Source organism: Myotis myotis, unplaced genomic scaffold, assembly GCF_014108235.1.
Source record: "Myotis myotis isolate mMyoMyo1 unplaced genomic scaffold, mMyoMyo1.p scaffold_m19_p_6, whole genome shotgun sequence".
Classification (NCBI taxonomy): Eukaryota; Metazoa; Chordata; class Mammalia; order Chiroptera; family Vespertilionidae; genus Myotis; species Myotis myotis.
Window position 1 is genome coordinate 6141203 of NW_023416368.1, and position 24654 is coordinate 6165856.

Here is a 24654-nt window from a genome sequence, read left to right on the forward strand (position 1 = left end):
CGGAGCCCGGAGCGGTTACGATCTCTTCCGTTAGAACTTTTCAACGGTGTCATAAATCTTTTATTAACATTTGGTATTATACTAATTAAAACTGTTCTCTGTATGTATTATTAATTTCCCTCGCACTCCTTGCCGGGGTGACGTTTTTAGCCAGCTAAGCAGAATGTAGCCAGTAAATAAGGAGAAACTCATTTCCAGACAATTAGCCTCGCAGAAAAATACGTCGGTTAATGGAAGGCATGATGATTACAAATTTTACCTAAATAAACAGGGTATCTTAATGGTAACTCTTCAAGCTAAGTAAACAGATTGGGGTGGTAATGTCCTAAGCAATACTTAAATGTAACTGTTTAATAAATTGGTAAATTACTCATTTCATCTTAGAACAAAATGGTAATACTGCAGTAATAACCTAGTATATATTCCGTAAATATGAAGCATTATCACTTTAGCTCTGTAGAAATCACCACAGCGATATGTCAGCATTGATCTAAAACTGCAGCTTTTTATCTCAAGTTTATTACCCATTTTTGAGAATCGCTGAGACTTTCAGAGCATAATGGCAATAAAAGAAGAATTTAAAAAGCGCTTTAATGTGCATAAGTTAATCAGAGGTATCCTCAGGGGGAAAAGGAAATTTGGTAAAACATGAATTATAAGCATCATTTAAACTTACTTTGGACACTAGAGATAATAAATGGCACCATAATTTAGAAATAGCTTTTAACATCAATGACGGTAAGTACCACTTTACTGTTCATAAGAATTGCAGAGCATTGGTGCTGAGGCCAATTTTATTAGCCATTTTTTTCTTTATAAAAGCAATCCAGCCCTTGCCACAACGGAGGAGACAGGAACAAGAGTTACGTGCTAATATGCAAAATGCATTTAAGTTTTTTGAAATAGAGAATAATAAATTGTGCCAAAAGATAGAGTCTAGAGACAAATGAACGATCATTTAAAAAGAACAAGGCCCTCTCACAGTTTACGTATTTGGGGAAACTTGATAAAAAAACAACCCAACGAATTGTTCATGCATTTTCCCATTTGCCGGAGCACAGGGGTGTGCTTTCAAACCTGAGTGATGAAACTATAAATCCTGGCGATTGGGAGATGCTGCAACAGAAATATATTTTTGCACATTGTCGCCACTGACAAATCATCTTTAAACTCCATGAAGTGCAGGTTCAACTTTCTCTGCAGGATGCCCAGGCCGGCCTCCTGCCGAGAGGCCTCACACCCTGACCTTCACTTTCTCAGCGCGCCGGCAGGTCAGGATGCAGGCAGTCTGGCAGCTCAGGCCGCCCCGCCCCGCCCTGCCCGCCCACCAGAGCAGCTTAAGCTGTGGGTCCGCGGGTCTCCAGGACTCGGCAAACCACCTACTAAGTGCCCAGCGTGCTGAGAATTCTGGGGCCTGGGAGAAGCTTGTCTGGCACAGCACACAACCAGGTTGGCAAAACCTGGCTCATGTGAAAGAAACAAATCCCAGACGTCTGCCCTTCAGGACGGAGTAACTCCAGGTTCAAGGTCTTTTGCTTTTCACTTGGTGGATTGGAGGACAAACAAAATAATCCACCTTATTTGATGTTTAAGTCGCAGATGCCACTGGGTAACACAGATGCTGCCCCTCCCTCCCCTGCTTTAGAAAGGAGGTGAGGGGTGGGGGAGAGGGGCAGTCTTTCTGCAGGCAGGTGGGGACAGACCCAGCGCCCTGTGCAGCGGGAGGAGGAAAGGACAGGAGGGGGCGCTGCTGAGGTGGGAGCAGGCGCTCCGGCTCCGGCAAGGCTCTGTGCTGTGTGCTTGCAGCAGAGAGCAGGCCTGCGGGCCTCCTGTCCCCCCCAGCCCTGGCTTCTCTATTTAAGTCCATCTTCCCTCCAGACCCTCCATCACTGTCTGCTCACTACACATCGCTGACATGCCCTCCCTCTCAGAGTCCAGGAAATACCAAGTTGGCCTGCCTCCTCGTGGGAGGAGCCACATTTTGTGTGAGAGCAACACCCGTTAAAACCGTGTCTGCCCCTGTCTCCACAGAGCACCCCAGCTTTGGTTGAAGACCTCAACTTTCGAAATAGATTGGCGCATCGTGGGCTAGGAGAGAGAGAGAGAGAACTGTTGTGGGCAGGCAGGCAGCTGTGTGACCTTCAGCAAATACATGTGAAAGTCACTGAGCCCTCCTTTCCTCGTCTGTAAAATAAAGTTTTAACAACAAGCTTATTGCGAGGACGGAGCGAGAGACATCGGCGATGTCCTGAGTGCAGTGCGCGGCTCAGGGCAGGCTCAGCGCACACCAGGTCCCCCCTGTCCGGAGTCAGAACACCTGGATGCTAACCCACCCCCTGCGGGCACCAGCACGTTAGCGAATGTCCCCAAACCTCGGGTTTCTCATCTCCAACGTGCGGTCTCCTTCCTAGGTGTGTCTGAAGGGTTAAATGGGATCACCCGTGTGAAATGCTTGCTTAGCTGCCCGGCCCACAGTAGATGTTCTGTAAAGGCTCCTCACTGCTACTGTTATGTAATAAACATGCACCGAGCAGGTGCCGTGAGCCAGACACTAGCAACCAAAATACACGGAAGCCTCGGAAGGCGACAGAACACCTGGTTGCTCTTACTAAGCCATTTCTAGAAGATTCTTTGTGGGGGGACTTTGCACGGACTGGGGTGAGTCAGGGCTCTGAACGCAGACATCGCTGGGTGGAATCCCAGCCCCACCACCTACTGTCCGAAGGTGAGCTGGGTGCCTCCTTCTCTAGGAGAACAAGGACAATTCATCCTGAGAAAATGCACCTCCCACTAATCATAAGCACAGTAGATGCGCCAGGCGCCCGGCGAAGCCTCAGGGGGAAATGTCACTCCGTCCCCAACCCCAGGAAGAAGGGCTATCCTTGCAGGGCGCAGACAGGACACAGGCTCAGCGAGGCAGAGGGCTTGTCCCAGGCTGCACAGCTTGTTAAAGCCCCACACTCACAGGGGCATTTTGGCTTGGGGGCCTGGCACACGGGCAAGTGGGGTCTGGCAGGGTCTGGCAGCTGAGGGCTACACCTGGGCTCATGCGCACCCACACCAGGGCTTAGGGCGAGGGCAGCGGGAGGCCTCTGCATCCCTTAGGTGGTGTGCACACCCAGCGCCCTCTAACCACTTATTTCAGGGGTTTAAGGAATACCAGGGCATAGCAATGGCAGCAGCAGCCACACAGCAATGCTGCTGTAAACACAACCCCAGGTGCTGTGGCTCGTATCTGACTTAGGGACGATAACTTCCATCCGCTTGGGTTAAAGTCCTGGCTGGCATCAGAGTGGCCCCGGGGATGTGTCACTCCTCGGAGCCTCAGTTTCCTCATCTGTAAAATGGGGATTACAATCACACGTACCTATCTCCTAGGACTGTGGCGAGGATTTCGTAAGATTGCGCACACGTTCTCAACCAATGGTAGCCTCTGGGCGCCGGGATCCGCCGCGGGAGGGTGTTGGAGGCCGAAGCGCTGCGGGGTCTGTGAGGGCTGGGGTGCTGGGGACCCCCGCACAGGACCCCATCCCTGCGCAGAGGGGCCACTCTGACACACCCGCTTGAAACTACCGGCTTCGATAAAGGCAACCCTCCTTTCTGCGTCTCGCCGGGGTTGGGTTTCCTCTCTGCTCTCCCCACCCGGCCTCCTCCTTAGTCCCGCCACTTCCTAGGAACAAAAGTGTCCCAGCTGTGGCGGCCCAGACAGCAGATGCGAGTGCGAGCTGTTTAGCATTCTGGGTAGTCACTGGAGCCCATTCCGGGCCCAGCACCACCTTCCCCAGCCCCGGGGTCTCGGCGGGGTTTGCCCATTAGCTCCCGCGAGGCGGGCCTTCCGCCGAGGATCCGTCTCCTAGAGGCTCCGCGTGCGCCCGGGGCAGCGTCTGTGCGGGGGGCGGGGCGGGGGCTGCGGTGGGGAGGGGGGGGGAGTGATTTTTCCTAAATGCGGGATGAAGGATGCAAAGGGTACGCTGCCGCCACTGTTTCCAGGCCCTTCGATAGTTTCAGATAAATCCATGGCTCACTAGGGCTTGCGAGCAAATATATTCTAGGTAGCCGGCCAGCGCGGGGTCTGCAGGCTTTTAGAGCCAACCCAGGCCTCCCACTCATTTGAAGATTTGGCTTCTTTAAAATCGGGGGAACCTGGGCAGCACAAACCTAAGCACCCGCGGCCGGTGGGGCTTTTCCAGGCTGCCATCGGCTGCGGTCGCGGTGGGGTCGGGATGCAGCCAGAGCAGGCGACCCGGGCTGGGGGCCAGAGCTGAGTCGGGGTGCGGGGTGGACCTAGCCGCCTGCCTTTTCTGCTCCCCAACTTCCTTGTTTGTAGAACGGGACACAGGGCCTTTCTGGGAATTCAAGGGGACGGTGGAAGGTGTAAAATCCTCTGATTAAATATTCTGTTGGTATTTTTTTTCCTTCTCCTACCCCATATCAATTGGGACCATATCAAAGGGGTTTAATAACTAAGTAATTGGTCTGACACCAGAACAACTTAGTGGGATCATTTCAACTAGAGTGGGAGGCAGACACAGCCCCTATCTCAGGCAGTACCAGGATGCTGGCACCTCTAGCAGATCAAGCCGGCCGGGTCTCCATCACTCCTCTGCCAGCCTCCCGCTGGTGACAGCAGAACTGATGGGAGTCGGAACATGGCCCACCCCTGCCCTTTCCTCCCCAAAAGCAACGCCTCCAGTCTAGCCCCCGCGGTATTAGAAGGCATTTAATTAGGTTCCTGATTCGTAAAGATATGTTTAAAATGATTCTATTCTCACAATAAAGTGACATTTTTACTTTCCCCGGAAGGGCCTTTAACGACTAGGTAGTCCTCATTTTACAGCGGCGGGAACCACAGCGCAGAGAGGAAACGCCACTCGCTCAGGGGCCCGCCGCCAGGAGGTGACAGAATTCAGCGGCGCGCTCCGTGGGCCGGTGCTGGTGGCGGAGGGAGGCCGGGGCGCGGCGACTCGGCAGGACAGTGCAAGTGTCTGAACCGCGCACAAAAATTAGCGACTGGGTCCGGGCGTCGCTGACCGAAGAGGCTCCTAACCAAGTGGCTGCTTGGGACTGAGGGGGCCTCTCCGCGGGCCTGGGATTTTGCGTTAGAAACCCGCCCAGGACGCGGCGCCTGCGCCACGCTCTGCGCTCGGCCTCGGGCTGCGTTTTAGGGGCGCCGAGGCCGAGGCTGGAATTTGGCGAAGGCTCCCAGGACCCTCAGTGCTGTCGCAGCCCAGGCCGGGTCCGTGGCCAGGCGGTCCCGGCGGGAAGTCGGAGGCTACATTCCGAGGCCTCTACCCCGGAGCGCGTAGCCGGTCGCTGCGGAACAGACGCGCACCGCCTGCTGGAGGCCCAACGGGCCCGGCCAGGGGCGCGTCCTTCCGCCGCGGGTCCGTCCGAAGTGCTGCGGGCTCCAGCCGCTCAGCAAGCGGCGGGCGAAGGTGGCCCGGCCCAGGGGCGCAGCAGGCCTTCGGGTCTCCCCGCTGAGCCGAGGCGGCCGCGGCTAAGTCTCCCGGCTCCTCCCTGCACGGAGGCCTGCTATGGCAAGCCCTGCTGGTTCCCCTTGATCTCGGAGGAGCCCGAGGCCGCCCGAGTTGGGACGGGAAGGCCCTTCTGTCCACCTAGAGTAGACCCACGGGCCCCTGCAGGCCCTCAGCCCTCACTAGGCAAAGCCCCCCTTTGCTCCCAAGTGCTAGAGAGCGCAGGTTTGGAGGCGAGAGCGCAGGTCTGCGCGCTGCAGGACCCTGAACTAACTCTTCTGAGCATCAGTTCTTCCAACTGCAAAGTGGGGAGGAGCATCCGACCGGGTAGGGACGTCGTTCAGTCGTGTGAACCGCGGTTCTGCACGGGGAGCGGCGGCAGGGGAGTCATTCCCACGGCTGGAAGCGAGTGCCGGCCCCCCTTTCTGTCTCTGTTCAGGACGGAAACCCTTGCGCTCCCAACTCCGGACTCCACGGGCTGCGGAGGCTCCAGGGGAGCTGAACGTGGCCTGACTGCTGGTCCTGGCCAGGCAGCTTCCAGCCTCCGCCGGCTCCTGGGGCCCAGGCCTCCGCGCCTGCGGGCGGCGCATGGGGAGAGGCGCACGGGGAGAGGCGCACGCCCAGCCCTCCGGGGCCAGGGGACCGCCTCTTGCCTCCCCGCCCTGCGTCTGTAAAATGGGCCCGGCTCTGGCTTTGGAGACGCTGGAACGGAGGCGAGGGCGGCCGCGGGGAAGGGCGGCGAGGCGGAGCCCGGTGCTTCCGGAGGCGGAGACCAGGCCGGGCGCCCACCCTCTCGCCGTCTCCGGAGCCTGGGCCGCGTCCTCAGGCCAAAGGGGGCCCTCATGTTGGGTGAGGATCGCGAGGGAGGAGCCCATGTGGGCCTCCCGCCTCCGCTGGCTCTTTCCCTTGAGCTCAGCCTAGGCGGCGCCTGCCTGACCCGGACGGATCCGCGCCCAGACTCTGCCTCGCCGCCCTCCTGACCCGGGGCGGGAGGCGCAGCCACAGTGGAAACGGCGGCCTCCAGCTCGACGCGTCGGGAGGGGAGGGAGGTTAGGCTCTGAACGCCCTCGCGTCGCTCAGCCATCGCCCCCACCCGCTGGGGGCGCCGCGTCGCTCTGGGGAGGCAGGGAGTGGAGACCAGGTTCCACACTCCTGGCCCGTCTCAAGCCGAGGTTGGGGCAAGGCGCTCGGAGAGGGGTGGGGGGAACCCCGGGGCCCTCCAGGGCCGCATTGAGACCAGGCCACATCCCTGCGCCTGCCCCACCCGGAGCGAACTTTGCCGCCAGAGGCCTTTTGCTCAAAGCGAGGCAGCAGAGAGAAAGAAACACGTGCGCGTGTGTCCCCCAAAGGCCCAAGGATCGAGGTTTATCCTGGCAAAACCACAAAAATAATCTAGAAAAACAAAACCCACTCAGCTTATTATTCTGGAGAAATGGAATAAGAGCGAAGGAAATTGGGGAAGTGGCGGCAGCCCCGGAGAAGGGGCTGCGCGGGCAGCAAAGGCCTAGAAAGTCGCGCTGGTTCTTAGATGCTCAAGTCCCCACCTGAGGGCCAACCCGTCGCATCCCGGTGAGGGCGTTCCTCCGGCCTCTGAGCGCAGAGGCCCGCGCATTCCGGGAAAACACCCAGGAAGAGGCAGCAGCTGAGTCACCCGAGGCCCTGTCTGGAGTGTCCGTGCCCCCGCTTCGGGATCAGCAGGGGTTGGGGGCGAAGGGGCGGGCAGGAGCTCCAGCTCTGTTCTTAGCCTCCCTCGCCCTCGCCCTCGCCCTTCCTCCAGCCGAGCCACTGCAGGCAATCCCGCTGCCCGCGTACAGCGAAGGGGCACCAACCCCCGCGTTCCCTGGTGGCTCCTGGCCTGCGGGAGGTGGGGGAGGTGGGGGAGGAGGGGGGTGGAACTGCTACTGGGCTTCTGGGGCAGCGCCCCCGGGGTTTAGTCTCGGGGAGTTACTAGGACGCAAGGAGGGGGAGAGAGAGGCCGAGGCAAAGAGATCCTTAGAGACGAGAAAGAAAACAAAAAGGACAAAAAGGAGGAGGCACGGAAAGTGAAACCTAGAGAGAGAGACACAGAGGGCGTCGGAGACAGACGTGGAGGGAGGAAGGGAGAGGGAGAGGGGATGTGACAAAGCGTTCGAGAAACTAAAAGCAATAGAGGACCAACTAGGTAGAGAAGCGTAAAACTGCAAAGAAAGGGGAAAGGATATAGGCACGCAGCGAGCAGGAGGAAACAGAGGAAGAAGCGGAGAGGCCGGAAGTACGAAAAGTTTTTAAAAGACTGAGAGGGAGGATGGTAAAAGGAAAAGGCAAGAGGAAATGGATGTTCACTGACGCTTGGAGTGTGTTTGTCGGTGTGGGAAGGGGCCTCCCGCCGCCAACCCCGCGATCCCCAAACTTCCTGCTTTTGAGCCCAGGTAAAGCTGGGGGGGCCGGGCCTGGACTTGGGGTTCTGGGCGTTCCTGGCGCCACCCCCCTCTGGTCCGCAGAGGCTTCAGTGATGTCACATGACGTCACGCGCTACCTGTGGCCCCACGCAAGCTAAAAGAGCGCGGGTGTCCTGGGGTTGTGCGTGGGAACAGTCCCCAGAGCCGAGCGTTGGGGACCCAGGATGCTCACCGGCTCCCTCTGCGCACAGCCCTCCCACAGGCGCCCAGATCCCGACAGCCGGCCGGTGGGCCTTGCCCGGGCCTCTCCGAGGTCTTGCGGGAGAGAGTGGGAGAGAGTGGGCTGCAGTAGCTTGCGGGCTGGGGGTGGGGCGGCTCCGAGTCGCCAGACACTCGAGGTCACCGTGCCGCCTCCCTCTACGTGGATTTGACCTGGAGCGGCCTTTCGCCCCCCACCTCTGGCGCTGGTCATACCTCTGGGCCTCGAGGGCCCTTTCCCACGTGCACCCCGTCCCGCGGGCACCCAGACCGAGGGCGGCCGGCACGCACTGACCTGCACCGCGGGTCCTCCGCGGGGCCCGAGCCGGGTTCGAGCTGAGGCGAATACGGACGAACCTTGGAGAAGTGGACTCGCCCCGCACAGCGCGGCTCGGCCTCCTCCGCCGTAGGAGTGGGGCACCGGCCGGGCGTCGCCGAACGTTATTGGAACGAAAACGAAATAAAAGCGGCGTTAAGTGAAATAGCTAACTTTTTTTATTAAATAAAATGACTTAAATAAAAGAACGGAGAGGAGTGGACCCTGCCTAAGCGCAGGGCTGCCCCAAGCCCCTGGCGCTTCCCCCAACCGCCCGGTCGGCCGCCCCTCCTCCAGAGGCCCCCGCCGGGGAAGCAGGTGGCCGGTTTCAAAAAAAAAAAAAAAAAGCCGAAACTTTTATTATTTACACGTTTGGGCAAAAGTACAAAGTATAATACAGGCGCCCGGCCCAGGGGTGCGGGCGTGGGGCGGAGAAACGTAAGGCGCTTTCTTTGTCGGCCCGGGCCTGGGGCGGGACTGGGCGCGGGGCGGGGGCTCGGATTGTGCAGCCGCGCGGAGCCCGGGCCCAGCCCCCCTCCGCGGCCGGCGAGGCTGCGGCTGCGCCCCGGGGCCTCCTCGAGCTTGGCGGCCCCTTCCCGTCTCGGCCTCGGTTCCCCCCCAGCCCGGCTGGGGGCCCGAGGCGCCCCACTGCGTGGGGGTGGCGATCCTTGGCGAGCGTGTGCGCTGGGAGCTCACACCAGAGAGGTGACGGCGGGCACTTTGGCGCTGTCCTCCTCCCAGGGCTGCAGGTTCTGCAGGGCGAAGAGCGACGAGTTGTGCAGACACAGCGGGTCCGGCTGGATGGAGTCGTTGAGGCTCTTTTGGAAGGCGTCGTGCTGCAGCTGCAGCATGAGCCGGCTCGCCTGCTGCCGCTCCGCCTCCCGCTCCTCCGCCGTCTGCCGCCTGCACCGGGGGAGGGAGAGGGACAGCACCGTCAGGCACCCGGCACCGCGCGGCCGCCGGCGGGGCTCCAGCCCTCCCCGGAGCCGAGGCAGCCGGGAGTCTCGAGGGTGGGCCGGGTCTTGTTTTTGTTGTGAGCCGGGATGTGGCCGAGAGGGCACTCCGCCCGCCCACCTGCACGCCCGGGTATCGTGGCTGCGCCAACAACAAAGATTGTTTCTTTTGCGGGACAACGAGCGCAGCCGTCCGCGTAACTGACAGGGCCCCGCGGGCAGCCGGGTCACTGGGCTCCCGAGCAGGCGGGCTGGCTCTGCACCGCGCGGGCGGGGTCCCCAGGCAGGGTCAGCCCCAGCCAGTTCTCCCAGGGCCTGTCTCGAACCCCTCTTTCGGGACCGCTTCGCTGTTCACGGGTTGGATGCAAACAGGGATCGGATAGGCGCAGGGGAGCTGGAGGGGAACCCAGAACTCGCGCGGATTGTCGGAAATCCGAGAGGACCAGCGGGGTGGGGTGGGGGGCGGGGGGAGGGCGAAGGGCAGTGCGAGAGGACCCCGGGGATGTTGTGGGAGGCAGGAGACGAAATAAAACGAAAGGAATTGGAGAGGCGCCGGACAGCGACACGGGAATGGCCACGGAGGAGAAGCCGAGGCGCGGAGAGTGGGGAGGAGGACGTGGGCCGGCGGGAAGGAGGGACGGGAGGTTAAGATCCGGGGAGGCGGGCTGGGTGGGTCTGGGGAGGCGCAGCCTGGCTGGGAGGATAGGGGTCGCGCCGGCTGCGCAGAGCGGGAGGCCGCGGCGTGGGGAGGGTGCAAGGCGGGCGCAAGGTGGGCCGGGCTGGGCCTCTCTCACCGCCACTTGGTCCTCCGGTTTTGGAACCAGGTCTTGACCTGCGCGTCCGTCATTTTGAGGGACTTGGCGAGCGCCGCCCTCTCGGCCGAGGCCAGGTACTTCTGGCGATGGAAACGCTTTTCCAGCTCACAGATCTGCACCCGAGAAAAGGACGTGCGCGGCTTCTTACGCTTGGGCGGCGTCCTGTTCTGGTACGGGTGGCCGATGCGCCGGGTCACGGTGAAGGGCGTGAGCGCCGCCGCGGCTGCGGAGACACACGAGGCCCCCTGAGGCCCAGCCCAGTTCCACTGTCGTTCGGGCCCCGCGAGGACCCCGTGCCGCCCGGTGGGGCGCAGAATGCTCCGCTATTTCGTTCGTCCCGCGTCTCCAGCGGCACCGAGCCGCTTGGGAGAAGCCCCCCTATTCCCTGGGCACAGGTTTATCTCCCCAAACTCCCTGGTTTCCCTCCCCCTGCGGCTGCCCGGGGCCCTGGGCGCCGAGGCCTCCGCCGCGCTGGGGCCTCCGGAATCGCTTCCCGGAGCAGAGCACACAGGGCGCGGCGCCTCTAGCCCCGGGAGGGCCGAGGCCCGGTCTGTTCACCCGCCCTGCTCACCTGTGAAGCGGTCTTTCACGAAGCGGCGGCTGCTCTCCATCCATGGGAAATTGAGGCCGCCTAGGCTGGAGACCGCGGGCACGGAGGGCATGGCGGGCAGCGCGCTGGGCAGAGGCGGTGGCACGGCACCGGGCAGCGGCCTGTGTGCTGGCACCCGGATCACGCCGGCGGGCGCCAGACTCAGGTTGACACTGTAAGATCCCGCGTCCTCGAAGGGCGCGCCGAGACCCGCAAAGGAGGCGGGCAGCGAGGGGTACGTGGCGCTCGGACGGCCCCCCGGGGGCCCTCCCAGGTAGCTGGCGCCGTCGGGGCCCCGCGGGGCTGGTGCGCTGTCCTGGTCCGGGCTGTTGAGGATCTGGTCGATGCCGAAGCTGATGGGCTCGTGCGGGTGCGGGGTCTGCGCGCTGGCGGGCGCCTCCATCCTGGGCGGGTGGAAGGGCTGGGCTGGGCTGGGCGGGGAGGCTGCTGGGGCCCCGTCACGGCGCGGCCATGGAGCGCCCGGCGCCTCTCGTCGCACTGAAACTTTGCCAAGAGTGCGCGGGCCCGACAGGCTCTGTGTCATCTTTCTTGAACCGAACCTGGAGTTTCCGCTGCTAATTCCTCTCCCGCCGCAGCCATTGGCTGCGATCAACAAGCCTCTCTCCTCCCATTGGCTCTCGGCTTTCAATAAAGGCCTAATTCATGGAAATAGGAGCTTAGGGACTGTTCCAAGGTGACATCATTTTAACAAACGAACAATAGGTCAAATTTATTAGCCGGGATAATGGGCGGCGGATATTAGCGCCCGAACCGCAGCCTCCCAAGCCCGAAATCTAACGAAGCTGCAATTAGCAGACGCTCCCCGCGCCTCCCGGCCGGGGCCGCTTCCCCGCCGCAGCTCGGGGCCGGTCTGGGCGCTCGCTCTCCTGGTGAAATTCTCCTTTGCTGAAGGGGTTTTCGTTTTCTTCCCAATTTTTTCAGCTGAGCAAAAACCAAACCCTATGAATCCTTTCCGTCACAATGGAGTTGCAACCCCGGGACGACCCTGCAGATCCGTGGACGCCTCTTGGACACTCCAGCGCCGCGGGAGCAACGAAAGGGGCGCGCCCCGGGGTGCCAGCTCCGCGCTCCTTGCGCGCGGGGTGACGCGAGTACCACAGCGTGCTCCACGCTTCCAAGGACACCGACCCGCGTGGGCAGAATTCGCCCCAGCCTGGGCTTCGGCCGCGGCATCGCGACCACTTTGGAGACACTCCCTGGCTCCCTCCAGGCGGACCGAGGAGTGACTCACAGGTGCCCACGCGTGCCTGGCCCGGCTGGGCTAGGGACCCGGGGTGGCCCGCTGGGGAGCGGGGATCCGCCCCCTCGAAATTCGTTGCAAGATGGTCGGGACTGTTACTCGCGCGTGGGGACCCGCCCGTGGCGCAGCAGGTGTGGGGACCTAGGGTTCCCAAGGGGCAAGGGCGGGGGTGGCGAATATTTAGGGCAAATAGCGGGATTTCTTGGGGTAAAGAGAGCGGTGAACTCCTCCCGCTCCAGTGAAGCCGGGCGCTGGAAACACTCCCTGCTTTGCTCGCGCCCTCAGGGGCTGAGGGGCAGGCCGAGGGGCACGGTGGACGGGCCGCTCGCGGGGCGGTCACCCCCACGCCAGCCTCCGCTGTCTCCCTGCAGAATCGTTCTCCACCCGCTAGTTCTTAAACGGCTGGGTGCAAACTCACTGCTACACCCCCGGCCAGGCCTCTCCCTCGCGCTCCCGCCTGGCGGACTTGGGGAGAGGTCGGATGTGCGGTTGGCCAGGAATGAGTTTAAATCCGGGCTGGTCACTTCCTAGGTGAGTGACCTTGAGCAAGTGACTCCATGCCTTTCGGCTTTGGTTTCCTCATTTGTAAAAAGAGCAAAGCGTGCATTGCGGGGTTGTCTGAGCCGGGAGTGAGGCATTGAGAGCGCAGGGCTGGGCCTGGCACACAGTAGGCACCCAGCCAGCAGCTGTGGCCAACCGCTCCCCGCCCCCCCCCCCCCCCCCCCCCCCCCGCAATGTGCTGGTTGATGGATGATTCTTATTATTCGTGTTTATTTGTTTGCAGTTTTATTTTATTTGCGGAAGCTCTGCATCTTGGGGAGAAGGATGGTTTTGTCTCCCGTGGGGTCAGTCTCAGAGGGTCAGGAAGAGCAGGAGGCAGCCTGGACAAAGGGGATCTCCAGGCCTGGGGCCCTGTGGCAGGGGGCTGGCTGAGCGGCCTTGGGCAAGTCTTTACCTCTCCGGGAGCCTCAGCATTGGGTGGGAAGAAGGAGGCGCTGGCAGCCTGGGGCGGGGCCTCCGCCACTCCCTCCAGGGACAGGCACCTGCAGATGGAGTAGGCCGGCCTCGGCTTCTAATTCCGGCTCTGCCTCTGGTGGGAGTGGGGGGCTGTTGGGCCCCTCATTGCCCCTCCTGGAGCCTCGTTTTCCTTATTTGTGGCACGGAAAGGGTAAGCTACCCCCAGGGTGGCTGTGAGAAGTAAGTGAGATGAAGCGCCCGCCTGCGAGAGGCGGTTAGGTAACAGTAACTTCAGTGCCAGCAGCACAGCTGCCGGAGGTGGAGAGCATGGCGTGTGCCAGGCAGGAGGGGGCACTGGCTTGCTCCTCACAAGAACCCTGTGAGGAAAGGACCATTACTGATCCCGCTTTTTACTTGACAAGGGAACTGAGGGTCAGGGAGCTCACAGGACTCCCAGGCCCCACTCAGGGGCCTCACCACTTCCCCGGCCCTCCTGGCTTCCAGAGCCCTGGGTCCAGGCCTGTCCTTGCCACTTCCTGGTCTGCTCAATTGGGATAAGGAGGCCCGCCCCATGAGTATGTGGGCACAGAACTAGGGAGATGCTGTGGGTGGGGTGGACGACTTGCTCCCAGGGCGTGGAGAGCAGCCCAGTGCTCAGAATTGGATTCCCACCTGTTTACCAGCTGTGGGCTCAAGGAATTATCCAGCCTCCTTGTGCCTCAGTTTCCCCGTTGGGTAAAGCACCAGGACCCACATCATGGGATTACATGAGCTCTTCCGGTGAAAGCATTCTGCACAGTGCCTGGCAGGAAAGGGTGGCTGTCTGAGGCCCGGGGTGGCTGTCTGAGGCCCGGGGTGTCCATCAGGTGGCAGTAGGCATGTGGGGCCGATGGTCACAAACCCTCTCCTTCCTGACCCAGACAGAGCAGAGCAGTCAAGAGGGGAGTAAACGGGGCAGCCACAATCCCTGGGACAGTGGTTCTCAAAGTGTGTTCCCAGGCCAGTGGCAGCCTCACCTGGGAGTTTGTTAGACAGGCACATTCTTGGACCCCCGCCCAGACCCACTGAATGAGAAAGAGGGGGTCGAGCTCAGCAATCTGAGCTTAACAAGCCCTCCAGGTGATTCGGGTGCTCATTCAAATTGGAAGCCAGTGCCAGAATATCGTCCGTCCCATCCCAGTTTTCAAATTCATGGCTAGAACGCTGAGGAATATTCTCTCGTTTGAAACTCTCACGTGATCTTAGTTCATATCGTCTGCAGTTCTGTCTCAGTGTTACTCAGTTGGGCCTTTTGATCTTATTTGCCATAGGTCTGTCTTAAAAGACATTGATTTCATTATTTTCTTTTTTAATGTTTCAGGAGTGTTTTGATTTTTTTTTATTAATTTCTTCTCTGTTGAAGTGAAAATTTAGTTCATTTAAAAAGTCTTTCTTATTTTTTTAAAAATAAACATATTTAAGGTCATAAATTTACCTCTAAGCAGTTTTTGGCCAAATATTCTTTGATGCGTACTAGGTGTTCCTGAGATTGTAATTTTGCTGTCCCTGCTTACCTGCTATCAACTGAACAGTCACACACACACCTGAAAAATTAAGTTCTAAGAACTGGGACCAGGTCTCCTGACTCCAGAAGGATTTCCGGGATGCAGTGCATTCTCTGCGTTTCCCAAGGAGAAGCTGGAGGAAAGATAGAGCTGTTGGAGGCCTCGCTGGGAGTCAGACGGGAGGGGAAGAAGGAGGTAGGAGTGAAAGGCAGATGCTGGCATTTCCAGCTATGCCCATGGCATGTGCAGGAGGCTCGCTGCCACTGACATCCGGTGTGACTTGAACTCAATTTCCCTGCCTGTAAAATGGGGTAGAGGTTGAATCAGGGCTCTTAAATGTATTTGGATCTGCAACCCCATTTGAAAGATTGATGACGATGTTATGGACAACCTCCAGAGACAAAGACACAAACACACGACACAAACACATCCGTCCGCAGGTCGCTTGCCTGCCCACCCTCCGCTCTTCACTCACACGCCCTGGTGAGGAGCCGCAGGGGCCCGTGCAGTTCTCACGATGGGAGGCTCTAGACACCTGCTGAAGTTTATCTCTGACTCACTCATTTAGCCAACAAATATTCATCACTGAGCACCTATTCAGATTTCCTGAACCGCACCTGAACGCTGGGCCTCGGCTTCCCCACCTGATAGTGGAGTAATGAGTGTGAGGTCACCAATGGGTGGGCTGGGGGAAGAACCTTCCAGAGGAGGTCAGAGGACGGCAAAGGCCACCTGGTGCTGTGTGCTTCCCAGCGCCCACCGCCCGCCCCCCCCCAAACACAATTCATGAGACTTAAGGGACAGTGGTCTAGGGCAGTGGTCGGCAAACTCATTAGTCAACAGAGCCAAATATCAACAGTACAACGATTGAAATTTGAGAGCCAAATTTTTTAAACTTAAACTATATAGGTAAGTACATTGTTATTAACTTAATTAGGGTACTCCTAAGGCTTAGGAAGAGCCACACTCAAGGGGCCAAAGAGCCGAATGTGGCTCTAGAGCCACAGTTTGCCGAGCATGGGTCTAGGGGAGTGAGTCCCTTGCCAGGGCCACGCAGTGGGAAGGCTGGAGCTGGAACCTGAACTCAGGACTGTCATGTCTGCAAAGCCCATGTTTTTCACTTTATGTCTTATCCCCATTTCGCCTCTGGGAGCAAGACCCATTCAGGAAGGAAATCCGTGGAGGGTCTGGGTGAAGGAGCCCAGGGGTGGGGTGAGGCTGTCCATGGTGGGGCTCACTTGTCCCCCCACTTCACAGCGGGACAGTGTCGGTGGCATTTGATTCCATGTCCTGGGCTGGGCCCGGGGGCTGGCCCACCGGAGGATCACGAGGGTCCGTGGTATTAAACCAGAACACACAGCAGGTCAGCCGAGGGGATAAAGGGGATGAGGAAAGGGTCCCACGTGTGTCCGGGAATTCACCTGTACTCAGCCCAGCACTCACTCCCCCAGCTCCATGAAGACCCAGGTCAGCCATGGCCTCTCTGCCCAGCCTCCACAGCGGCCGGCCCCTCCCCCCACCCCACCCCCACCCCTGTTGGGTTTCATCCTTGCTCTTGTGGCCTTTGGGACCTAGATCTTATTTATCCTGCTCACTGCTCTCCAAGGGCAGAGCCTTTGTCTCATTCACTCTTTCATCAGTGACAGGTGAATGAGTGAACGAACGCTTTCCAGGATCCTGGTGCTGAGTCAGGCCCGGCCTGGCCTGTGGGTGCAGCCTGGCAGGGAGGCGGGCAGCCGCCTGGGGAGCTGGCCATGGGCTGGGGGCTGCGAGAGGGTGTAAGAGGAGAAGGGGGAGGGAGGAGATCCCTTTCCCTGTGGCCGGCTGGGGGGAGAAGCAGAGGGCGTGTGAGCAGGGACCCCAGGCAGGAAGCGGCTGTGCAGGTGGCAGGGATTGGCCGGTGCACGAGCAGGCCCACGCCAGGGCCTCCAAGCCCATCTCGTGCCGGTTGTTTGCTTCCCCCACCCAGCAGCCATTTTTCCCCGCTTCGTGTTCTACAACTTTCCTCTCTTCCTGACAGATTTCTCTACTAAATTTGACTTCGTTTCAACACTTTCGTTGGGCAAATTACATTAAGATGGATGTTGCAGGTACCCTTTATGGTTTATTTATCGTGATACTGTTTGTATCTCACGCTTATAAATAACTTATGTTATAGCTTTTGTTTGTGGAAATGTAACTTACATATTTTATTACGCTTTCTGTAAACCTCAGAAAGAATCCTGTCAGGGAAGCGCTCGTATCAGCAATCCAAACTATGGGACGTAAAAATCGACACTAACATTATTTTTTAATATGCCAAGGAGGCAGGTTACTCTTGCTGTAGTTTGAAAGGTTTGCTGTCATCGTAAACTTGCACCTCAATAAAACATTAAAAAGTCTCAAGAATGATTTTATAAAGTTCACGGAGGAGTAGGAGTAGGTGGCAGAATCCATAGACACAACACACCAGGGGCCCGGGTATTGGGCTGGCCTTTTTTGGGGGGGGGGGGCAGCCACATTTGGGGGTCCTAAAGGGTTCCAGATGCATCTCCCCCTGCCCAACTGTCCCCAAAGCCTGACTGTGAGAACCTAGTTTAAGGGATTAAGGTGGAAAAGAATTTTGGAGTCAGGCTGACCTTTGAATCCTGGCTTGTCCACTTTTTAGTTATGTGGCCTCAGGTCAAATTTTCAGACTCAGTTTTCTGATCTCTAAAATGGGGATATTTACTTGACCTTCTTATTGGGAAGCATCCTATATAATAAAAGGCCAGTGACCATAACAGTGTAATGACCAGAACAACCAATCAACCAGTCACTATGAGGTGCATTGACCACCTCTCGGTCCCTCCCCCAATCCCGCAGGCTCTGATCACTGGATGGCCAATGGGGAACCACGGGAAACCAGGGTGGGTGTAGGCGGTGGGGCGGGGCGGAACTGGGGACTGGTGAATGGGCAGAAGATGGCCCTGATCGCAGGCTAGGCCTAGGTACCCTACCCACGCACGATTTCGTGCACGGGGCCTCTAGTTAAATTTAAATGAGACAGCAATTTGCAAAGCTAGGGAGGTGTGCACATTGAATGATTGTGTTTCTAATGATTTAATGTTCGCCCTGAAACTTCCACTTTCTCCCTTTCCCCTCCTCCCCAGAGGAGCTGAGTTCTCTCAAATGCCGCCTCCACCTCCCCCAAACTGCTGGGCTGGCCCCACGTACATACGGTTTCCCCAGCTTCTCTCACCAAACCGATCCTGTTCTTCGTTCTCATGCTCGGCTCTCCTGGTAGTTCACCCCTCACTGACCTCAGCTGATGGCCCATGCCAGGCCAGTTTTGCCCGGAAAGGGACTCCAGTACCACAGCGCAAAGGCACTCTGAGGTGGGAGGTGCACTCGGAGAGTCGGGGGAGCTCGGGGCCAAGCCGAGAGGGCTTTCTGGGCTGCCCAGGCCATCATGCAGTACGGGGGGGGGGGGGGGGGTTGTGCTCCCCCCTCTCCAATCCTAGAGAGAAGCCTGATTAGAAAGAACAGAATGGAAACATCCAGAATACAGCTTTCTGGAGGGTTAGGTTCTGAAGTTAGTGTACAAGGAAAAAATGAGCGAAGCCAGAACACCTTCAAACTGTTTCTTGCTTGCGTATCAGCTGAAGCAGTTGGCGTGGCGTAGGGCCCCAGGACACACACTTGTGCATCAGAACATCAGAAGGATGAGGTGACCCGCAGAGGCCTGCGCCTCACTGGGGGCCATCTGCTGGTTACCTGCCCTCCCCCCACCCGCCCCCTCCCCCAGGAACCACCCACCCTGTTTCTTTCTTTCTGTTGTTGAATGTTAGCTGCGCCTCTGATCGTATTAGAGCTGTAATAGATCCACCCAGCGCTCTTTGGGGAGGAGGCTGCACACGTTCGGGCGCGCCCGAGTGCTGGCTTTACCCGTGGGACACGGTGTCCCTACAGAGAACTCCCACACGGGCTCCAGGTTCCCCCAGGAGCCCACTGCCCTCGCCCAGGAAGTCCCTGGCAGGCTGGGGGGCGGCGCCCAGTTCCCCACCAGGTTCCCATTGGTGGGGGTGAGTGCACAGCGTGGGTTCCTGAGATGTCCCAGCTTCCCCACTCCCCTTTCTCCCCTTAGGAAGGGTGCAGACAGAACTGATCTCTCCAAGGGAAACCAGGACTCCAACAGGTTTCAAGGGAGAAACTTGCAGCTCGGGCCAGAGAAGAGTGGTGGCAGGAAGTGTAGAAGGGCTCCATGCCCACCCCGCGCTGTCCCCCCGCATGGGGGTGAGCTGATCTAGTGACTTTAGTGAGTAGACACAGCAAAGGCGACAGGCGCCCCCGAGACTGGTGATGAGGGGTGACTTGCAGGGTGCGCTCTCTGGCTCCTCTTGCCTGCTCTGCTGGAGCTGCCTCTGTGAGCCGCCCCTGAGGAGGTCCAGCTGGGGAGGCGCTGAGGCTCTCAATCCCCCAGCCCCCGAGGAACTGACTCCTGCTAACCACCACCGAAGCGCACAGGAGCAGACCCTTCCCCGCGAGCCTCCGGCCACCAACCACGCGTGCACCTGCCTCAGACCCTGGAGTGGCGGACCAGCTACGACCGGGCGCTACGACCCGGCTGGAATCCTGCCTGTCAGCCATACACCACCTCTGAGTCCTGGTTTCCTCCCCTCAGAAGTGGGAACATGGCTGCCCTCCTCCCGGGCTGCTGTGAGGACGAAGGGAGATACGGCAGGTCACGGCCTTCGATGCTCAGTGAACGCTTGCGGAGTCCGTGCCGAGCCTGTGCCTGCTGCCTGCACTGGGCTCCGTAAGCAGCTGCGAGCGGGCCCTGCTGGAGTCCAGTGGCCAGGCCTGACGGGTCCCCGAGAGCGGCTCCCCAAGGCCAGGGCTGAGCCTTCCCTGGCTGGTGTGAAACCACAGGTGACCGACCTTTAGTGCAGCAGAGAAAAGCAAGGGCACTTTGTTATTTTCTTGTGAGAATTTACCTGCAAAGGATACTGTGCTTTTCGACACGACTTTTGTAAAGAAACCAGTGCTGGACTGGGACAGGCCTTCTGCGAAGCATTTGTGGGGTGAGTGTGAGATAACAACCCCCGAGAGACAGAACTTCTCGAGTCACCCTTCTGCAAACAGCAGATGTTTTATAAAGTTCAGCATTTGCCTCCTCCAGGAAAACTGCATTTCTCACTAATAAAATACAGTGTAAGGCCGACACCACTGAATAGGCGAAGGGGCCCTGTCTATAACACACTTTTCCCGATTCCTGGGTTCACACATGGCAGACAGACATTTAGAGCTAAACTTGGGTGACTTTGCTTTTATGTGACAAGCCTGTTATAAAATTCCCATCGAGAACGGTTTCCAGCAACACTGGTCTGAGAAATGAGATTATAACGGGAGCCTATGGATGTTCTTCACGGGAAGCCAACCTTTCACGTCTCATCAGAAGCAAAGGGCACAATATTTATGACGAGCCTGGGCCCGAGGACAGAGCAGTGAGACCCGAAAACCATCTGACAGCGGCACCCCACATTAACAGCCGGGCTACCTCCCTCATAAACTGCAAAGGCTCCTCCTGTCCCGGGAGTGGGTCGGTTGCGATCCCCACAGTCATGCGTTTCTGTGGAGGGATGGAAGCCAACTATTCCTCATCGCCTGGAAATCTGAACTCTGGTACCTAGAACCAAAGCCCAACAAGGCAGTGCTGCTCCGAATATACATTTTAATTAGACACCCCCAGCTTCTTAAAGATTAAACGGGGGCGGAGGCCGGGCGCTGGCACCACCCGGGAGTTCCGGCTGGGGCGGCCCGGCTCCTCCTGCAGAAATATCTCTGCAGGCAGTAATTGCACAGCTTAATTCTTCTAGACTGAACCACTTCAGATTTATGCCAGTGAAAAGCAAACGTTGTTTGTAAGTCATTTAATTGTGTTACTGTCTCTCAACTTTATCAGAGGCTGCTGAGGTGGAGAGGCTGTGCAGTGCCCGGGCTGCCTCGGAGAGCTCCCACTGCTGCTTCCAGACCCATAACAAACGGCTAACATCACAGGATCGGGTGGGATTTGTCTCAAGTGGGATCCATGGTGAAGGCTGCTTCTCCAACAAATCCTCTGCCTTGATTGCAGAACCATTAACTAGTACACACTGAGGCGCAAACCTGGTTTATTATGTTCTTTGGTTAAATATCGTTTCTACACCCTTTCAGAGCATTATAAGAACAAAGATAACAATCTTTTATAGAAAGACGGAAACACTTTTGCTTTTTCAGAGCAAAGAATGAATTTACATTGTGCACTATATAAATTCTTATAATCAGGCCAGACTTATAAAAACGTAGGGCTTTTGTTGTTGCTTGCTTTGAAAAATAGATCTCCCTGGGCTAGCCAGCATCGCTGTCGGGGCCCAGACCCCAGTCTCTGGTGCAGGCTCTCGGCACGTGTCAGCTCATCATGTCCAGGCTGCACAGGTCCGCGCTGCTGTCGCTGCGCAGCGCCTCGGCCACGTCTCTTCTGAACACGGACAGGTTCTGGGTGAACCTGTGGGAAGAGGAGACAGGCCCCGCGGCGGCAGGGCTGGGCTGTAGAACCTCGGGTGATGACGCCTCGGGGGAGTCAGGACCCTGGAGAGGGCCCGAGGTCCGGCCTTCCTCCCACTCTCACCACCACACCTTTCCCTCCCAGAAAGCACGGGTCACACCCAAACACTGACCACTCTGAGGGGTGAATTTCCTGGCTATACTATTTAAAAATTGTTTTTAAAAAAGTTGAATTACACATCGATGTTATCAAGCACATAAAGCAAATGCTGCAGCTGTTGTGCCAAGCACTGGGTTGAGTTTATATATAAATTCATTCAATCATCACAAGTCTTCCCAAAGGCAGGTATTAGTATCCTCATTTTACAGATGAGAAAACAGAACTTAGTGCTTCAAAAAAGGGGTCACACACACACACACACACACACACACACAAAAGATTAACAAAAGGGGTCCCTGGGTTGCTGTGTTCAAATCGGGGCTCTCTACCACTTCTTAGGTGGTGACCTCAGATGACTACATGGTGGCCACTATGAGTAGCTACCCCACGGGAACGTGGAAGTGAGAATTTATTGAGCGAGCTCAGCAGAGTGCCTGGCGTGGGAAACTGCCAGTCCTGCGGGCGAGTGCACCGGAAGCGGAAGTGAGGAGAGCGGTCTGACACCACCTCACACGTGCTCATGAGGTAGCGCTCAAATTCCCCAGCCCCAGGGGAAGTAGGCCCCACACACCCCCAGGCACCGAGGGCTCCCCACTCAGTAACTCTCTTCTGCTGGCTTTGTGGGTGGCCCTTTCTGCCTGACAGGGCATCTTGGCCTGGAACAAAGGAAGGTGCCCACCGAGCCCATCCATTGAACTGGCCTTTCCCACTGCCATGCAGCCTACAGAGGTCGGGGAACGTGGAAGTTGGAGTCGGCCTGACCTCAGAGCAGTGCCCAGGCTGGTGGCTCCCGGACATACTGTGGCTACTGGGATGGCTGATTTGCATTTCAAATGGGGAAGCCTTTGAAAGACCCCACTTTAACAACAGGATGCCACAGGCAGTTGTTTTCCTGAAAACATTTTCTTCCTCTATCACTCCTCACTGTCTGCCTTCTCCACGAGAAGCTCAATTGGTTCACCACTGGTACCCCAGTGCCTGGCACATAGCAGCTTCTCAATAAAAGTGTGTGCACCGAAGGAAGGAATGGACAGACGAATCCAGGCACAGCTGATTCCTCGTATTTAGATCTCCCTGGCCACTTACCTGTCTCTGTTCTTGACGGACAGGTTCTGCTCCACCCCTTCCATCAGGCTCCGGAAGCACTGGGCCAGGGCCTCCTGCTTGGGGAGAGGCTGGCTTCTGATCAGGCCCGCCCTCAGCTCACTGAAACGCTGCCGGAGACAGACAGGCGTCAGGGCCCTGACTCCGGACCTGGGCGAGCCCCGGAGACAGAGACGGCTGGCCGGCTCCATCTGCTCAGGCCCTAACTCAGAGGAGCAGTGGTCCAGGCCCACGCAGAACTTGGAGCCTTTAGAGGGAACTAGAGCAGCAGAGGCAGTCCTGGGGACAAACAGCCTCTCCTTCCTCATAAAAACCTCTCGCTGTAACTGTTCCACTGCCACCGAGCAATCTAGGCTGATGGAGTCCTGGCTTCCTCGGGGGCTGAGCGCACGCAGGTCTCCCTGATGCTGCTCTCCACTGACCGCAGCAAGGCTGACAGGGAGGGGAGCGCTGGACTAGAAGGGCCACTGGAGGCAAGGCCCAGCTCCCAAACCTCCTGCTTTAGTGAATTGCTCCTCACACAACTCCAGGCCTCCAGCCGATCCCCGGCCCTCTGGGTTAGGATGGGCCTGCTCTGTGGGTGGCGCCAGAGACGCTTGCGTAGTTCCTGGAGAACTTTCTGGCAGGAGGAAGCTCTGCCATACCCGCTCACAAAGCAGCAGAGCCCTTCCCCTCGGCGGGCTCTGGGGGCTTTGCACACACCGGCGCCCGCCCGTGCCGAACCCAGCTCCTAATCACTGCAGCAGCCTAATTTCAGTACAAAGGCAACGCTTTGACAGTCATGTGTTTCTGCTTGCCAGCCCAAACAGCGTGATATTTAATTTCCATCATACATTAAAACAGCTCACATCAAAAACACACATAATTAATATGGAGTCAGACTAATACTTAAATACCATATATCAGAGGCATTAGACTTAAAGCGCACTGTCTTCCTGAACAAGATTGGGAATGCACAAAACGACTTATTCTTCCCTTTTATAATGATGCAGCGACTCACACCAAATAGAAAATTATTAGTTTTTCATCCGAAACCATGAAATATTGCCTCCATCAGGAAAGTATAATATTGTGATGTCATAAGCGTTTTCTAAACACTGAATTTGCCCTCATTCCCTCTCAATCATTTTAAAAGAACTGCTCTCCTTTATAGAGCTCGGATTTAAATCACAGTAACACCGCGGGAAGATGAATGGCAGCGCGACTGAATGTGGCGAAAATTGGATACTTCAGCACAGGTGAGTGATGAGACAGCTCTTCTCTTTTTGATATATTTTCTTCTTCTATTAGTTTCCTTCCAAGGCCGGGATTTCAGTTTGAATTTTAATGTGTGCGGCTGCCTCTAACCTCACGGTCTTTTCCCCGGTACTATCTTATTGTATAGACAATTCATTCTCCCGGCAGTAACGCACTGTTCCCACTGACTGCTGGGAGCCGTGGCTTCAGGAGGCAGCTCAGAGCTGGAGAGGCGGCCAGAGCGGCGGGGACACCAGGACGGGAGGCGCCTGCTCCGGGTGGAGGGGGCTGGCCCGCGTGGTGCTGAGGGGCTGCTGCTACCACCTGGGGCAGTAGGGATCCCAGATTTAAAAGGAGGACAAGGAAGGAGCAAAAAGTGTTATTTCTCAGAATTCGCTTGGAACAGGGGAGGAGGTGAGGTGAGCTTGAAGCGCTGCTGAGCAAACCAGCGCCCAATGTGTGGGAGCGCGGGGGTCCAGAAGAGCTCTTTGAGGCCCTTGCCTCACTAAAGACCTGAGGCTGTTGGGGAAGACCTTCTGGGGGAACATGGCTTGGCCCCTGGGCACTCAAGGCTCCTGCTCCGGCTCAGCGGCTCCCCTGTCCTTCACTGTCACTGCCTGGCCCGGCGAGCAGCTCCTCCCGCCCAGTGACCGCCTGCTCCGACGGCCCCCCTGCAACACTCACCTTCCCATGGAGCAGGATCAGCCCGAGGAGAGGCCTGGAGACTGACCACTGGTTCCGGCAGTCTTCAAAGACAATGGTGTTCATGAGGACAGACATCATCTGGAAGAGAGAGGCACATGAAGACACTGGTGCCTCGGCCCAGAGGCCCTCCAACCCCAGGTCTCTCATGGATTGTTCCTGCCTCTCAATGCCAGGCCTCCAGGAGAAAGCCCAGCGCACCTCCCTTTCTGTCTCTCGTTTCACCAAAGAGGTCAAGTGATGGAGGGAAACACCTCAGAGAGAGGGAGGGATGGGACGCCCTCCACGTAACCTTGGAGCGGCCCGTTTCCTGCTGGCTTGGGCTACTAAAGGCTCCCACTTGTTCTTTTGTAAAAAACACTTACTTTTTAGAAAGAGAGGAAGGAAGAGGGAGAGCAAGAGA

General features: G+C 57.7%; 2 protein-coding genes across 3 annotated transcripts in view; both read right to left on the minus strand.

Annotated features, from left to right (window-relative positions):
- Positions 1 to 8986: 8986 nt before the first annotated feature.
- TLX3 (T cell leukemia homeobox 3) lies at positions 8987 to 11201 on the minus strand. The gene is made up of 3 exons (XM_036311681.1): positions 10766 to 11201; positions 10174 to 10417; positions 8987 to 9329 (listed from the first exon to the last, which is right to left on the minus strand). Exons 1-3 carry the CDS (start codon positions 11184 to 11186, stop codon positions 9119 to 9121), a joined length of 876 nt encoding a protein of 291 aa, XP_036167574.1. The 5' UTR covers positions 11187 to 11201; the 3' UTR covers positions 8987 to 9118.
- Positions 11202 to 20450: 9249 nt separating this feature from the next.
- The window catches only part of RANBP17 (RAN binding protein 17), a 231505-nt gene continuing 227301 nt past the window's right edge, over positions 20451 to 24654 (minus strand). For both annotated transcript variants that reach the window (XM_036314166.1, XM_036314165.1), the window contains 3 exons: positions 24234 to 24332; positions 22296 to 22423; positions 20451 to 21050 (listed from right to left, as the gene is read on the minus strand). In XM_036314166.1, coding sequence (XP_036170059.1) covers positions 20954 to 21050; positions 22296 to 22423; positions 24234 to 24332 — 324 coding nt within the window. In that variant the 3' untranslated portion in view covers positions 20451 to 20953. The remainder of the gene's footprint in view (positions 21051 to 22295; positions 22424 to 24233; positions 24333 to 24654) is intronic.

What these genes read in the sequence shown, in the direction of transcription:
- TLX3 (XM_036311681.1), bottom strand. Translation starts at nt 11,186, where the DNA reads ATGGAGGCGCCCGCCAGCGCGCAGACCCCGCACCCGCACGAGCCCATC. An exon ending in CGTGAAAGACCGCTTCACAG is followed by an intron (nt 10,418 to 10,765) that starts GTGAGCAGGGCG and finishes GTGTCTCCGCAG; the next exon opens with CCGCGGCGGCGCTCACGCCC. An exon ending in AACCGGAGGACCAAGTGGCG is followed by an intron (nt 9,330 to 10,173) that starts GTGAGAGAGGCC and finishes CCCCCGGTGCAG; the next exon opens with GCGGCAGACGGCGGAGGAGC.